Source organism: Camellia sinensis, chromosome 1 (genome assembly GCF_055761805.1).
Source record: "Camellia sinensis isolate YWXY chromosome 1, ASM5576180v1, whole genome shotgun sequence".
Taxonomy (NCBI): domain Eukaryota; kingdom Viridiplantae; phylum Streptophyta; class Magnoliopsida; order Ericales; family Theaceae; genus Camellia; species Camellia sinensis.
The window spans coordinates 38,350,113-38,362,174 of record NC_138961.1 but is presented as its reverse complement, the minus strand read 5'-3'; the positions used below and the strand labels follow the sequence as shown (position 1 = coordinate 38,362,174).

Below are 12,062 nucleotides of genomic sequence, written 5' to 3'. Positions count from 1 at the left end.
TTTGAAATCCTTATCACGTGGTTTCCTCTACATCTGAATGTGAGTTTCTTTTTTCTTTTTCTTTTTTTTTTCTCTTTCAAAAGACTCATAGACAAATACACTTAACATGCACAGTCATGAATTAATTAATGAAATGCTATTATATATGACTTTGATACTATTGATAAAATATTTCAATTTGAGATTTAAAAAGAGCAAACAATTCTTTGCAAGAACCATCCTAATACATTACAATAATTGGAGGAGACGTTATTTTTAGCAAACAACCACTAATTCCATACATACATAAGGTAAAGAAATTAAAATTCATGTTCAACTTCTCATTTCTTCCTTGCATTACGATTTGGGTATCACAGATTTAAATCAAGAAAACATTCTCTCTCCACACAAGAGCAAAAAGCTTTCTATTTTTGACCCTTCTCAAATCTTCTTGTGCAATACATTGGCACAACCCTCTAGTAGCATAAATGTGATGGGGACTACAATTTATTTCACAACACTAAAAAACTATCCAACAATCTTGGAAAGCACTAGAATGATACTTGTGATCTTTGGTATCTTTGCTTCCAAATCTGAAACTACAATGTGAGTGAACTTCTCATATAGTTTGTCCATGATTTCATGTCCAAACTGGTTTGAAATTATAGGCTCTGTGAAGGCCCTGGCAACTGTGGCAAACTTTTCCCCTCTAACCCATTTATCATTTTCTTGCATCTCTGGGCTATCAAGTTCAAACCCCTCCATATGATCAATTGTGAATGATCCGTTCCTCTCCACTATGTCTTTCACTTCCTCAAGTGATGGAAAATAGCTAGGTACATTGAAGGTGTCTAATTTATCTTCATCTATCAATCCCTATTATCGCGAAGGAAAGAGAGAAAATCAATAGATTGGAATAAATAAAGCAAATAATTTTAGGGTAATGCTATGCCAAATATGTATATATATATATACAAATGATGGGATAAGTATTGATTTTATCATTTTAAAGGAAAGAACGCATCAAGATGACTTATATTTTTAAAATGTTGGGGAGAAAAATTAAACAAAAAATTATTAATTTTGGACACATTGAACTCTGTTTTTCATGATCCGAAATAGTTGGAAAGCTTTAAGAATCAAACTGGTTTGAGAACCAAACTCTTAGTACGTTTTTGAGTTATGAATATTTTACCTTCAGAGGGTAAAATATGAGTCAATGTGATAACATGTTCATAATAATTTCATTTTAACTCTGATTAAAGCATAGTTTATATATATGAAATGCTTTTTGAGAGCAATGAAGAATACTCGTTTTTGTAAAATGCTAATAACTATTTCATGAAGCCAATCCCATTTTATGAGACTTAAGGCTTGGTTTGGTTTGATTTGGCTAATAACTATTTCATCTTAACTCAATTAAAGAATAGTTTATATATGTATGTAACGAATTTTGAGAATAATGACGAATGATTGAAACGAACTTTGAGAAATGAGAGATTTGGCACAAAAAATATATAACAAGCGAAATCAGACCTTTGTGGACGGCACCTAAGGGAATTTTCGATTTATAGTTTGCATGTTTTACCATTTTTAGGCCTAGAAAAATTGTGTTCTAGAGGTATGTAAGAGCTTGTGAACATCAAACGAAGACATTTAATGGTAAAGAAGTGTTAAAAATTGCAGCTACCTGTGAAACCAATTCAGCAATGGCTACGGCTAATAGTTCCCAAGTAAAGCAGCTCCCCATGTCTGAAGGATCAGAAGATAGCCTACCACGAAGTATCAACACCATACAACCATTTGGAACCACCTCTTGGGATCTAGAGTTGAGAAACATTGTGAAATCTTCATGAAATTGAGATAAGTAGGCTTCTCTTACAACAGGAGGGCTTGTCTTTGATATGTAAATCTTCCCCTTGTTTAATGCCAAGCCTTCTTTGCTTGTGAGTCCTTTTGGTGCCTTTTATTTCACCAAAGAAACCATTGAAATGGTTAGTGTGCAAGCTTATTACATGTCAAAAGCAAATGGGTCATATGAAATAAATAATACAACTTATACAAGTAGTACAATGATACTACATTAACAAAAAGAGAGTAGGATCGAACCATCATTCATTGCTTAAGAAACACATCCTAATTAAGTTGCACATGCACCAAGCCCATCATATGAAAATTCTAGACTTTATGAAATTTTCGATAAACATTGGGAAAGACATGGAGAATGACCATTTTACACGGGTTTATATTGCCCATTTTTTTGAGTCTACATATTTTGAATAATTTTCCAATTTTTTAAAAACTTTTATATGTATCCATACAACAAATACAAATAAATACATATAGTACCGTCATATAGTTAGAGTAAATATTGATCTTTCTCTAGTGGCATGACATGGTCAATGAAAATTATTCATGTGTCCATCACAATATGTGACCAACATCTAACTCCTTTGCTCATATTGTGATAGGAATTAACATAGGATAATTTGATAAGTACAAGGTTAATTACTAGTTGAAACAAATGGATGTACAAACCTGAGTAAGCCAATGAACACTGTAACAGGAATGAACTAAATGCAAGCTGTTACGAGGAAAAAGCCGGCCATGGAAAGACCCCGGTACTCCCACCACATAACAAGAAACTTCCTCACATTTGTTACCAACAACCTTAGATTGCAGGCCTTTGAAGAGGGTATTGAAATCGTTTCCAGGAAGATCATTCAAGTAAACCTGAAGTTCCAATGTTTGGCAATTCAATTCCCTGCATTTCTTTTCCATCATTCTCTTGATTGTAGAAATCACTGTGAACGTGGTTGGACCTGCTGCACAACCCAAGTCCACTGCGTTAAGAGCTTGATGAAGGTGGAAATCTTTGGAGAAGAGGGTTTCAACTGCAGTTTCTAGCACTGGCATTGTCATTGAGGTCACTGTTTGCTGCAAGAGAGAACAACTTTTGCGTTTGTTCCGGAAAAAGTTATATGAATCTGAGCACATATCACTTACGACATGTTTGATTGACAAGATTAGAGTATGAGATTAAGATTATTAATCTATGAGCCCAATAATCCTGTGTTTATTTTAAAATTTTGTTTCAAGATTATTAATCCAATGGATAATTAATCCAATAAATTTGTAGGATTATTAGTAATGGGATAGGGGTGGGATTATATATCCTGAGTTGGGACATGAAACAAAGAGACTCTTTTACCCTTGACTAAAAATTAAAAACACTTATTATTCTTATATAATTTTATATTTTAGAAGGCTAAAAATAATCTTTAAAAGTTTAAAAATATTTTTTGATATTTATTTTATCAAATTAGTTCATATTTGAAAAAATAAAAATAAAAAACAAACCAAACATGGCCTTTGTATTTTGTATTTTGTATTTTTCTTTTATTTATTAATTTATAATTTTTTTCAAAACCACGTTTATGAAGAAATTTTGATAAAGTAAAGATTGTAAAGAAACATTGATGGATGGCAAGATTGGAAAAGAAGATAAATATAGTTGTAATCGTACATTCATATGTTTTCTTATCTAATGCAAATCAAACAATGGACAATAGGATAATTTATCCTACTAATCCAATTGGATAATAAATATCATACTAATTTGATGACATTATTAATACCTTCACTATTAGTCTTGTGAATCAAACATGGCCTAAAAGTATTAAATTGTATTGTAAATTTAAACTTGTATAATGTATGTTAAATTTAAAATAAATATGGTTCACACATTTCATTATTTAAGTACTTTTTACGGTGTGAATGATAGAGTTGTTACTTATCAAACTAAAGATTCGCACATTTTTTTTCTCTTAATTTATAAATATTGGAAAAAAACAAAATTATTTATAAATATGCTTATACTTTTCAAACAATTTAGCAAATTAGTGCATTTTTTTTTTTAAATCCTATTTTCAAAATGCAATTTCAATATAAAATCGCAAGTTAAAGATATGATTTCATTGTGATATGACCATCTCAAGCATCCACTAGCATTGCATAGGGTGCCAACGTGACAGGTTGAAGATACGATTTCAATCTTGCAATGCCTTATTAAAATTATGTTTTTAAGATGCGATTTAACATGTGATTGTAATATGCACATTGTGACAAATTAGCCGAGTAATTGAATTGTAAAATTATAATACAGGTCTTGGAGTGTTGTTTTTCAATTTCACTCCAGACGATTTATTTTTAGTCTTTTAAGTACATATGAGTTTTAGAATTTGCTTGTAATTCTCTAATCGGGAGTTCTATCAATGTCGCATATGATCCATTGTAATATCTATTTTTTTGTTTATTAAATTCATTAAAAATAGACGTAAAATCACAAACAAAAATATTATAGAGTGACATGAATCAATGACTTGTCGTGTCATGCTATTATCAATGACTTGCTACATCATTCTATCTTAATGATATGAATATAATTTAAATGATTACGATTTTTAACTATCAACGACTTATTTTTATTGTCGGTGACTTATCAAGTTGTCCTATTAGTAACATGGCTACAGTTTCTATTGTAGTTAAAATTAAGGACATGTTTGTTTGGACGGATTAGATTAGGTTGGATTAGTATTTCCATGATTAATAGTCTTAGGATTACAAATTCCTTTTGATTGTGTACCATATCCTATGTTTGGATTGAGTTAGGATTATAAGGAGGGATTAACAAAATATTATCTAATCCGATGTTTGTTTGAGGGGATTGATATGGATAAAACATGACCGGAAATGGGACATCCAATATATTGACCATAATACCCTAGTATAATTATTGTAAAATTTTGCACTAGCATGTGTTATAATTTTTAAAAAGCAAATTTCGCTATTGTTGTTCTACATTCATTTCGATTCATTTGAACAAAATTTAACCTACTTTTTTTTTAATAGAAAAAATCAAAAATCATTCAACCATAAATTTATATATATATATATATATATATATATAAGCAACCGTTAAAAAAAATACACTGCTATTTTAATCATCTAACCATTGATTGCCCAAATTCAAAAAAATATTTATTGGAACAAAATTTAACCCTCACTTTTTTTTAAAATAAAAAATAAAAAATCATTCAACTATAAAATTTATATTTACACAAGCAATCATTAAAAAATATGAATTGCTATTTTAATCATTCATTGCTCAAATTCAAAAAAGTATTCATTTAACCCCCTTTTTTTTTAACAGAAAACATCAAAAATCATTTCACTATAAAATTTATATACACAAGCAACCATTAAAAAATATGCACTACTATTTTAATCATCCAACCATTCATTGCCCAAAATTCAAAAATACATTCATTTAAACAAAAATTTAACTTTTTTTTCTGGAACAAAAAATATCAAAAATCATTCAACTGTGAAATACAGCTATTTAGAAAAATAATGAAATCAGAAAATATAGAAAACGGAGCAAATATATTTATGAGAAGATGCATACAGAATACAATTATAGACATGTTGAATTAAAAGTCTAGGGTGGTAATTAATGATTACTGCCATTCATAATTGTTATAAATAATAATGTTATTGTTCTTAGATCATCTCTAGCAAAGAATATGTCAATATCATGTTCTTAGTTGCATTTTGAAATTGTTTTGGTTTTTTTTTTTTAAATATTGAAAATATTCTTAATTTTTTAAAATATTTACAAATTAAAAAAAAAAAATTGGAATTTTTTTAAATATTTCAAATATTTTTAAAATATTTAAATGAGGGTTATATATATATATATATATATATAGTCATGGTTAATTTGGCCATTTGATGAGTTAATCCAGACTTTGGATTAATTCTCCAATTTATATTCTACTCTGGGATTGAATAGTCCATCATATATGGAATACTATATCGTGATGGATTAATAGTCCATGCTTCAATTTTTTAACCAAATATCAGATTAATAATTTTATTGGACTATTAGTCCAGTCCCAAACACATTCCCACACAAACAAACATGGCCTAAAAGAATAAAGTTTGATCCACAATTATTTTAGTGAGTGGAAAAAGAAAAAAAAAAGGACCTAACAATGCAACAAAACTTCAAAACTGTTATTTGATTAACAAAATCTATAACTTCGATACAAGTTGCAAGGAATAACAATTGTTGAGTTAGCAGAAATTTTCACAGAAGTGAGAATTGGACATACCATGAACATGAAGAGTAATGCTACTATACAAATATACAAACATTATCTTACTGTGAAAGAAGAGTTTTGTGCATAACTACTTTCTCCTTCTCCCTTGTTCATGAACAACGCTTCTTTCACCTCCTTCATCATCATCATCTCTCTCTCTCTCACACAGGTTGTGTGTGGTGCCAACTGCAATGGCAATGGCAATGGCGTCTTCCTTTATTATTTGTTTTTTTTTTTCTTTTCTTTTTCTTCTCTCGAATTTGTTGCATCAGTTGTCTATTTTAGCTTATTGCAATGTGGTCGGCCATGTTGTCCTTTATGAAAGAACGAAGGATGTGTTTGCGCTTCAATTATTTAGTGCTTTTCTAGTTTTGTTCCATTCCAAAATAATAATAATAATAATAATAATAATAATAATAATAAATAAAATAAAAATCAAACTTGCTCTAGGAACACTAAGGCCTCATTTGGGAGCAGCCGGTTTAGCTAAAAAGTTATTAAAATAACTAAAAAGCCATAATTCATACAAAAAAGTCAAAAATTCTCTTTTCTCTCTACTTTTTGCACATCTTTTCATAAAAAGTCAAAAAATCATCCCAAACATACTCACTTTGCTTGGTTCCCATTTTTTAAAAACAACTTTCAAAAAATTCTACATTCTTATTTTCCGTATTTTTTTGTTTTTACTGAATTTTTTAATATTTTATGCTATTTTTTTACTTTTTAGACACATCTAACAAAAATATACCTAAAAAGTAAAAAAATTGTAAAAAAAATCTTTTAAAAATTCACTAAATACCAAAAAATATAAAAAAAAAATACAAGAATTTAGTACATTTTTATGTATTTCTTAATTTTTTAAAATATTTTTTCACAATTTTTTTGACACATTTTGAATCACTTTTTCGATTCTCTCTCTCTCTCTAAAGCGTTCCAAAACCCTAGGTTGAGAGCTTCTCACTCTAGAATACTCTCTCTCTCTCTCTACATTTTGATCTTAATTTAGTGAGACCCAATCCTTGTGCTTTCATTAAAGTGTTGGAGCTTCTCAAGACCTCCATTTTCCATCCGAATAGAAGTTGATTTCGCTACTTTTGGAGTCACCATTTGCTTGATTCATCTTCTCCTTTGAGTTCCGAAATTTGAGGTATGGATAACCTACTCCTTTCCATGAGTTTTAACATAAATATTATGTATTTTGTATAAATAGTGTTGTTTGGGAGTTTTGGAAAGTTTAGACTTTGAAATTGAAATGTATAAAAGAGGGATTTTCTATTTTTGAGATTTCAAGTGTATGAGTGGTCCCTAAAATGATGTTATTGTGTATGATTGATGACATTTAGCGTTAAGTGTAATATTTGAGAAAATGAGGAAGTAGCCTTAATTTAATGTGATTAATTAATTTGTAAAATTAATTTAGAAGATGTGAAAATGTGAAATTGAACAAGGACCGCGCTTGGGATGACCACGTAAGTAAACCACTCATTTAGGGTCCACACATGTAAAAATAATAAAACACATGTAAAAATAATAAAGCATTGAGAGAGGTTGATTTAATGTTTTGCTAATTTTTGTTTGATTGTGAGTGGGCCCATTCATCGGTGCAGCACTCGCAGCTTTGTACCACCAAGTCGTGCCATCCCTTTCAAGTCCACGTGATGATCATGTTTGGATCCACCATATGATGCTTTTATTTGTGGCCATTCATTCTCTGTTGTTTTGTTTTTGGGTGTGTATGTAATGAATTTCTTAGAAAATGTATTATATATCCAAGTAATATAATCCAAAAAAGAGGGGATGATGGTTGATGGGGCCCAATCAGAAGGTGGAGATGGGGGTGTCTGGTTCATTGCATTTTGTGTGGAGCCTGTAATATCAATTCGGTCACAAGACAATAATAACTCACCGACCAAACCAAACCAAGAGGGCAATTTTGTTTTTGAATGAGTACATATCACTGCTGTGGCAGCTGGCCTCTTTGCTATAGTTTCTGCCATACTCGCTGAAGTCTTCTTCTTCTTTCCACTAATTCAACCAGGAACAAAAAATAAAGAAAGAAAGCAACAACAAAGCTTGATAGTAGCTAGCTCCATGCCTCGACAGAAAAGTAATTTTCATAGCAAAGAGGCCAGCTACCACAGTAGAGATGTGAATAATGGCCTGAAAGCCTATCTATAGTCTGTGTGTTCGGCTACGCCTAAGTTAGGGAAAAAAAAAAAAAAAAAAAACTCCTAATTCAAATCTGACCCGGGCCCGACTTGGAGAGGAATTATTGGTTGATTTTGCGGAATTGTCACGTGATACCACAAAAGTGTTTTAATTAATAAAAAAAAATGAGACTTGTAATTTTATATTAAATGATTAAAAAATAATAGAAACATGATATATTATTATTGGTGAGTAGTACGCCACGTGACGTCCAATAACACTAAATAATTTTTTCAGCTTTTGAAACTAAAAGGGTGTGTTTGGTTTTTGTTTTCAGATAAATTTTTAATTTTTTTTTTTTTTTTTTTTTGCAAAGAGAGTTTAAAATTTTTTTTTGTTTGTTTTGTTGTATATTTTGAAAATAGTTTTGGAGTTTAAGATGATTTGATATTTTATTGAAGTTTGAGAAGATGTGTGTGAAAGAAAAAAATGATTAACAATGAAAGAGAAGAGAGAAAAAGTGACTGGTTGATGTATACGAAAAAGAAAGTGATTTTGAAAAAAAAATTCAAAAAATTTAAACCAAATAAATTTTTAAAAAAAAAATTTAAAAATTATATCTTAAACAAACTCAAACCCTCCCAAGCTAGCCTTACAATCTTGCTAGTACAATCTCGAACTTGCCCAACAAACTCATATAAACAATTATAAATATTATAAAACTGAAAAATGATTTGATTTTGATCCTGAACAATTATAAAACTCATATAAACAATTATAAATTTTGTGGGTAAATTAGGCCGATATCCTTATATTTTATCTTTTGTTTTATTTTGGTTTTTACATTTTTAATTGATTTGATTTTGATTCTTAATTTTAGATTTTACGTCAATTTGATCAAATTGATAATATCATTTTTTTTTTTGAAGAAAAATTATCACTAAATTAGTTGAGATTAACTTACTGTGTCTCATAATTTTGAGACACATGACACTTATATACATATTTTTTTTAAAAAAAATATTAAGAGTTGTAATCCATTTGACCAAATTGAAACAAAGTCAAAATTTTAAAATCAAAATCGAGCTAATTAAAATTACACCTTAATATTTAGTCATTACATCTTAAATATTAACTTAAATAAATACATTTTTCATTTTAAGTATATCTTTTTATTTAAAAAAAGTAAAATTTGGTAAATTATATATATACACATATTAATATGTACATATGTACATACAAGAAAGATTTAAAGGGTATGTATCGTATGCACCTTATAACTAAAAAAAATGACATAACTTCATACTTTATAGTCATAACTATAAAATAAAAAAATAAATAAAAAGTCATAACCAAATAATACATGAGATATACCAAAGATTTTATGAGTCATAACTAAAATAAGATCGCAACTAATGAAAAAAAATTAATCATAACTGAAAAAGAAATTTGTATAACTTAAAAGTATAATATAAGTTAAGAATACATACGAAAAGAAGTATTTATAGTAAAATTTTACATGTACATAATATATATATTAATAATCATGCTAGGGCGAGCAGGAAGAAACATTTCCAAATCCAACCCATCAAAGAAAAACTTTAAAAAATAATTCTGATCCAATTTAATGAGTTTAAATATCAATCTTAAGACTTTAAAAGAAGTATTAAAATTGACAAACACTTATAGAGAAATTATTTAATACTCTAACAACAAATTTAGTTTGTTTGGTTTGAATTTTCAGGATTCACTTTTCAGAAAATTGAAATTTTTTATTTTTCATTTTTTTCACTAAATTTTTTTAATATTCTAAGCAATTTTTTAAAAAAATTTAGATACACCTAACATAAATATACTTAAAAAGTATAATATTTGTAAAAAAGTCTTTAAAAAATTCACTAATTACCAAAAACATAAATAAAAAAAATACAAAAATTCAGTATACTTTTCGTATTCTTATGCATTTTGTTAGACATATTTGATTTTGATAATTTGTTTTTGTTTTGATTATGTTTTTGATTATTTGAAAGAATTAATTTGATTGACATATCTCAAATTATTCATATTAATCTATCCTATCATAATGTTATTTTTGAAGATCAAAATGAAATTCAATCTTGCCTGATCTAAGTTCCTTAAATCATCTTAGGTTAATTGATTATTTGATGCTCTAATTTTGTTGTTTTTTGAGTTCAAAAACATATGGTAAATCAGCCCTAAAACGATAGCAAAACAACCCAAAGCAGCAACATAAAAGCAGCAGTTCAAAGCTGCAGCAAAAGGAGAGTAGCCAACTGAGGGGGCGGTCGATCGGTCGGTTGACCGATCGGACGACTAGGCGATTAACCGGTCAGGCCAATTTTCAGCAAACTTTTTTTTCTCTGTAGGGACATCCGGGTGGACAATCGAGAGGACATTGGGCGGCTGACCTGTGGGTGGTTTCAGCTCAACTTTGCTCCGGTTGTCAAACCAGCAGTATACTCGACAACTGCGGCAGTCATCCTTGACAACCGGGACTTGACCGGACATCCGGGAGGACGTCCGGGCAGACGACCACCAAGAACAAAACTTCATCTGGTGCATCTGGGCGGACGACCACTCTGTGTTGTAACAGCTCTTTTTCAAATGTTCTTGTCATTAATCAGACCCGTCTTTCAACATCTAATCATGTATGGGAAATGCAAGTTTCCCATCTTTTTCAAATGTTCTTGTCATTAATCAGACCCATCTTTTAACCAAAATCTCACTCAATCTTCTCAACACAAGCAATAGACAATGGTCAATGAATTTCTCCTTAACAAATAGAAGTGCTCCTGCTGAAGAAAGATAGCAACAACACAAGTAAGAAAATATTTCTGATCTTTCATTAATCTCATTCTCTCTGATCATTTGAGAAGTTCTTCATCTGGTTTTCATTTTTCTCTCGAAAATTATACATTGAGTTTTATAGCTTTGAGCCCATTTACTTGTATGAGGTTTACTAATACACATACAGAGCTTCAACATTTTATATCTATCTTTGAGAAATTATCCTTGTAGCTTTCTTTGAAAACAAAAACACCTTCATTAAGTCTTGTAAGAGTGTGGTACATTCTGTGTTTTTGATTCCTTGAGAGTGATTGAAAATTACTTAAGGAGTGCAGGGTTTAGAACTTGGAAAGTCTGTGTAAAATCTGTGGAGGTTTTCTCCATTTGTAAAGAGGTTGGTGGCGCTCTTGTGAAGGTAGAAGATAGTGGAAAATCTCAAGTGAAACTTGAGGAGTGGATGTAGGCTTGGTTGAAACTGAACCACTATAAATCTGTTTGTTTCTTCTTCCCTAATCTCTTTACTTAACTGATATAACTATTTACTGTGATTAGCTGCTTACACTATTAAAGTTGTTCATTATGATTAATCATTAATTGTTATTCATCAATTTATCCTCAGTTAATCATTTGTTGTACTAATTATTTTTATTGGGGTATTATTAATTTTTATTTATAGAAATCCAATTCACCCCCTCTTGGATTGCCTTTTGGGTAATATATTTATTAATTTTTTAAAATATTTTTTTACAAATATAATTACTTTTTAAATACATCTAAGTAAGGTGCATTTAAAAAATAAAAAAAACTACTTAAAATTTTAGAAATATTCACTAAAAATAAAGAAACACAAAAAAATTAAAAAAATTAAATTTAAAAAAATTAAATCTAAAAAAACTAAAATCAAACACACTAAATAATGTTTTAAAATAATAATGATTTGTCTAAATTGTAGGACCTACTAAT

General features: G+C 29.3%; 1 protein-coding gene and 1 long non-coding RNA gene across 4 annotated transcripts; one reads left to right on the top strand and one right to left on the bottom strand.

Moving 5' to 3' along the window:
• Positions 1-252: 252 nt before the first annotated feature.
• Positions 253-8,051, bottom strand: LOC114265004 (putative caffeine synthase 2). 3 transcript variants are annotated; one of them, XM_082923291.1, is made up of 4 exons: positions 6,156-8,051; positions 2,518-2,916; positions 1,670-1,942; positions 253-855 (listed from the first exon to the last, which is right to left on the bottom strand). In XM_082923291.1, exons 1-4 carry the CDS (start codon positions 6,162-6,164, stop codon positions 508-510), a joined length of 1,029 nt encoding a protein of 342 aa, XP_082779417.1. In that variant the 5' UTR covers positions 6,165-8,051; the 3' UTR covers positions 253-507. The 3 variants fall into 3 exon arrangements, with proteins under 3 accessions (XP_082779417.1, XP_082779424.1, XP_082779414.1); XM_082923298.1 differs by having other exon boundaries at positions 2,518-2,804; XM_082923288.1 differs by having other exon boundaries at positions 6,207-8,051.
• Positions 7,150-11,612, top strand: LOC145823791 (uncharacterized). The gene is made up of 2 exons (XR_014365892.1): positions 7,150-7,290; positions 10,679-11,612. It is a non-coding gene; the product is annotated as an uncharacterized LOC145823791 (long non-coding RNA).
• The last annotated feature ends 450 nt before the right edge of the window (positions 11,613-12,062 follow it).